Source organism: Gavialis gangeticus, unplaced genomic scaffold (assembly GCF_001723915.1).
Source record: "Gavialis gangeticus isolate Ggan-Ray unplaced genomic scaffold, GavGan_comp1, whole genome shotgun sequence".
In the NCBI taxonomy this organism is placed as follows: domain Eukaryota; kingdom Metazoa; phylum Chordata; order Crocodylia; family Gavialidae; genus Gavialis; species Gavialis gangeticus.
The window spans coordinates 9,266,870-9,271,699 of NW_017729009.1; the positions used below are offsets into that span (position 1 = coordinate 9,266,870).

At 67.8% G+C, this 4,830-nt stretch overlaps 1 protein-coding gene across 1 annotated transcript in view; it reads left to right on the forward strand.

Annotated features, from left to right (window-relative positions):
• LOC109292481 (papilin-like) overlaps nucleotides 1–4,241 on the forward strand; it is a 23,182-nt gene extending 18,941 nt beyond the window's left edge. The window contains exons 6-8 of the mRNA XM_019509931.1: nucleotides 2,232–2,408; nucleotides 3,392–3,559; nucleotides 4,041–4,241. Of these exons, the coding sequence (XP_019365476.1) occupies nucleotides 2,232–2,408; nucleotides 3,392–3,559; nucleotides 4,041–4,051 (356 nt within the window). The 3' untranslated portion in view covers nucleotides 4,052–4,241. The remainder of the gene's footprint in view (nucleotides 1–2,231; nucleotides 2,409–3,391; nucleotides 3,560–4,040) is intronic.
• The last annotated feature ends 589 nt before the right edge of the window (nucleotides 4,242–4,830 follow it).

The window sequence follows — 4,830 nt, forward strand, 5'->3', positions numbered from 1 at the left end:
GGGCCCATCTCCTCTCCCCTCACGCGACTCCATCACCTTCGCAACAGCTGCAATTACCGAGCCGATAATCCCGCTGGAATGGGTGCGGCTCCCCGCCCTCCAGCCTCCCCCTCCCCTGCCATGTTGGTGCCGCACCCAGCAGCGCCACAGCCTCTCTGCTCACGCCGGAGCTGGGAGCGAAGGACCCTGGGGTGGCCAGGGCACCCCACCGCGGCCGGAGACAGCAGCTTGGCAGGGGGGTGCAGCAAAGCTGCCGGGGCTGCAATAGGCCCCATGTGCTACCCCAGCAGCAATGCTCTGTGGCCGCTTTCCACCACCCTGCACAGCTCCTGGCCTCGCTGAAGAGTCCCGCAGGCTAATTGCACATTGTGCAAGCAGCTGTTTCCTTGTCTCAGGGTAATTAGGACAATTGCATCTGCCCTGAGACTGCCTGGGAGCAGGTGACATAGGCCTGCTCTAGCCCCTTGCTCGCGCATCGCCCGGCTGGGCTGGGGCAGCTGCTCCAGGCACTTGGGGAAAGGGAATTGGCCCTCTCGGCCCTGCTTCCGCTCCCCGGGACGTGTTTCCATGGGGTTGGATGCCAAGGGCCCCACCTCTGCCTTGACCGCATCAGCACCCCCTCCCACCCCGACGGCCCCTGGGCATTCGTGTCCCGTGCTCCAGGGACGAGTCCTCCAGGAACGGGGAAGCGGAGGTGGGGCGTGCTGCTGCCTGCCACGTGCTCGGGTGGGGTCTGGAGGGCCTGGCTCGGGGTGGCGACAGGATGGGGCCCTGCAGGCACTGGCCCTGCTGATGGGGGCACCCGGCGGGGCTGCTGGCCAGCGGTTAGCAAACCGGCCTCAGAGGCCGCCCGGTCCGGTGCAGACAGGGCAGGGCTGCCAGGGAGCCGCGGCTGCAAAGCCGAGAAGCGTCCTGAGGCCGAGCAGCAGCAGGTGCAGCAGGCAGGGAAAGAGAGCAAGAGCTGGACGGGGTTAAAGCTAATCCATGAGCGACGTGGCTGGGGGCAAAGCCCCACTAGTGGGGGTGTTTGCAGAGGCCCCGGGGGTGTCAGCATTGCGGTCCAAGGCAGTGGTAAGGCCCCTGAGGATATCATGTGTGGCTGCCTGGCCTGTCCGCAGAGAGACCCACTGAACCTGGGGCAGATCCAGAGAAGGGTCACGCACCCGGGAAAGGGGATGGGGATCCCGAGGGACAATATCATACCCGATCCAGTGGCTGGACACAGGTCACAGAGCACTTGGGTTGGGAGATATGGGGGGTTTCTGCCCCTCACAGGGGTGAAGTCCTGGAGCGGTCGTCCGGGCACCTCAGTGGGGCCCAGAACCCAAACCCCGTGGAGGGCCAGGCCAGTGCCACGGGACAAGGCTGCTCCCGGCATGGCGTGGTGGGCATCGCACCGGTGGGTCTGAGCCTCTGGGATCCCCGTGACGGGGTGGAAAGGGATGGTCCTGGAGCTGCGATCGGGGGCTACGGGGCCAATACCCGGCTGGCAGGAGGGGCTTGCGAGTGCCTCTGCAATCAGCCCAGGCGTCCCTGCATGGTTTCATGGGTGCCCCAACTGGCCCCTCCGGAGGGCTCGGCGGGGAGTGCCGTTCCTGGGCCCCTGGTCACGGGTGGCGCGTGGCACAGCCACGGGCCCTGCCGCAGCCGAGTTCCCGTCCGACTGGTCTCCCCGGCTCAGGCTCAGCCTCGCCTCTCTGGTGCCGCTGGGCGCGGGGGTGCTGCTCTCCTGGGCGGGGAGAGCCAGGCCAGTTTGCAGGCAGATGGCATTCGCTGGGATTTGGGCTCCAACACGTCCTGGCAGGATGCTGAGCCAGTCCCGCCCCTCCCACCCCGCCCTCCTGCCTGGCAGCTTAAACCCCCGCCGGTCCGCCCCGCAGACTCAGAACCGCCTCCCAGCAGCACCATGAAGTCGGGCATCCTCCTCCTCCTCCTCGTCGCCCCGCTCCTGCTCTGGGCTAAGCCGACGCCGGCGACAGGTGAGCGCCCAGCGCCGCACCTCGGGTGCCAGGGGCAGGCGGCGCCGCGCAGCGCTTCTCCCATGGGACGCGCTCCGAGTGCGCCAATGCGGATGGGAGGAGCGGGGCAGGAGGGGCCTGGGGCAGGCTGTGGCCATGCTGGGGCGATGGGACAGGGCTGGGGCAGTGCCAAGCCCCTGGCAGCCCGCCCCGTGTCCCTGCGGGGGAGCTGCCCCCAGCACAGCCCGCTGAGCCCTGCCCCGTCTCCTTCAGAGAAAGCCGGGTACTGCTCTCGGCAGCCGCCCCTCGGGGGGGTGTTCGACGAGGAGCCCTGCAGCGCCTGCCTCAAGGACCAGTCCTGCTCCAACTGCTCCAGCGATGCCGACTGCCCCGGCGAGGCCAAGTGCTGCCCGGGCGACTGCGGCTTCACCTGCCAGGCCCCCGTGAAGGGTAAGGGCGCTGCCCCGGGTGGGCAGACTCCAGGTCCCAGCACAGGGCGCAGGAAGCTGGGCTGAAATGGGGGTTCCCCGAGCTGTGCGCCCCATCCGGGGCAGGGTGCAGGTTCCCCAGGGTGCGATGGGGCCCAGGGGCCCAGATGTACGTGCTCCTCGGGGCGTGGGCTGCTGCAGCCGGGGCGGTGTGCCAGGGAGCGGTGTCTGTTGTGTGCATGGGCCGGGAGCATTGAGCGGGGAGGGCTCCTCTCCTGCGTCTTCCTGGGCACCTCAGAGATGCTGCCCGGAGACATCCCTCCCCAGGGGGTCGGGGTCCCGCTCTGCTCTCCCCGGGGCGGTGGTGGCATCGGATGTTCTCTCCCTTGCTCCATTTCCACCAGCTCCAAACCAGCCCTCGTGGCATCCTACGACGTGTCCTAGCACCGGGCTCCCCTGGGAAGGCAGGGGCAAATTGCCGAGGGTGGAGGTGGCGGGCTGCTGCCCTGTCGCTCTCGGTCTCTGGGAAGTAGATTCACCTCCAGAGGCAGAGGCATCCTCCCCCTGCCCAGCTGGCACAGGCCCCTCGCTGCTCAGGCTTTAAATACAGGCCTTGTCAAGCCAGCGTCCAGGTGTTGCTGCCCGTGAGAGGCACCCCGGGGCAGGGGCTGGGCCGTGGAGAGGGGGCATGACCATCCCACTGCAAAACCCTGACCCTCAGGGCTGCGCCTGCACCGTGGCCATCGGGCTCCTGCTCCCAGAGACCTGCTTGAGCCGGGAGGTCCTGGGCTGGCAGCAGTTTGGTCAGAGACCCCAGGCTGTTGGCTCCTGCGGTTTTGCAGCAGGGAGACTCGGGTCCCTTTGCAAGGGGAGGCCGAGCAGACCATGCCTGGTGCAGCCGGGAAGGAGCGGGGCAGAGGGCTGAGGACCCTGCTTGCGAGAGTGCCCCCGGGCGGGCGCTGGTCCCCTCCTGCCTGCGGCCCAACCTGCCGCCTCTGCCCGCAGACCTCTGCCACCTGCCCTCGGTGTGCGGCAGCTGCAAGGCGCTCTTCGTCCGCTTCTTCTACAACTCCTCCAGCCGGGCCTGCGAGGAGTTCGTCTACGGTGGCTGTGGCGGCAACAAGAACAACTTTGAGACCAAGGAGGACTGCTCCAAGGCCTGCCAGCACCTGGGTAAATAAATGCCTGCACAGCGCCGGGCCCAGGGCTGCACCCAGCTCACTCCAAGGGGGCTTCCCCCTGCAAGGCAGGACCGTGGCCCGGCCGAGCCTGGCAGCCCCCAGCAGGGTCCCGGGTCTGAATGGCTGGAGCGGGGATCGCGGAGGACAGCTTTGGGGTCTGTGCTGCACCCCTTCTCAAGCCCACTCCTGTGCGCCAGGTCTCTGGGCTCCCGCTGCCTCTCCCCAGGGTGCCCCTGCCTGAGGGAACAGCCCGCACCCAGGTCCCGACAGCCCGTCTATCCCGGCCAGGCAGGGAGGGCAGGTGCCAGCCTCTCACCCTGTCCCAGTTCAGGGTGAAAACGAGCTCATTCCTATCCAGTGCATAAGAGATTGCAATCAAGGCAGGGAAACCGAGGCACAGCCAATTGCACCTGCCCCACCCTGCGTGGACGCAGGTCCCCGGCCCAACCCTGACTGCTTTGTCTCTGTTTCAGACACTGCTTAGCCTGTCCAGAGCAGGGAGGGGAGGAGGAAGCCGCCCTCCCGGGTGACCACCGCGCTAGGCAAGACTCACAGCCCCCCCCAGGGCCGATACGGCTGTCCCTGCCCGGCCGGCGTCCCACGTCTCGTTCTTCCGGACTCGGCAATGAGGTTTCACCAGTGGCTGCTGCACTGCCAGGCCCAGCCCCAGCCCCGAGGCGTTGGCTCCCTGCCCGTCCTGCAGCTATGAAGGTCTCTGCGCGGCGCGGCGCGGCCGTGCTCCGCACAGGGAGGCACCTGCCCAGCAAGGGGAGCGGGACCCTGCCCACAACCAAGGCACTGTGCTGCTGGGCTGCAGCCCGGGCACAGGCGTGTGCGGTGCCAGCCTGGCCCCCTTCCCGCAGAGGGCCCAAGCTGCTAAATATACGGACAGGACCTGCCAAACCCTGCTCTGGGCCTTGTCACTGCAGCCCGTGGGGAAGGGGGCAGCAGCCAGGGGCTTGCCGGCCTTTGCCCGGGCTCTGCCCCTGCTGCTGGGGCTCCAGAGCTGGTGGTGGGGACAGGTCAGCCCTGGCCTCTTCCCCTGTGGAGCCCCAATCATGACAGACCCGACGCTACCCCAGCGTGACGCCTCTGCCAGCTGCGGTGCAGCCGGTGCTACGTGCTCTCACGAGAGCATCTGCTTCCCTGAGGCCCCGGTGCTCAGGGTGCAACGGAGATGAGACACCCTTGGCTTTCTTCTTGAAGAAGGAGATTTCCAGCCCCCCGACTGGAGAGAAAAGCTCCCGGCCTGTGCTACAAGAT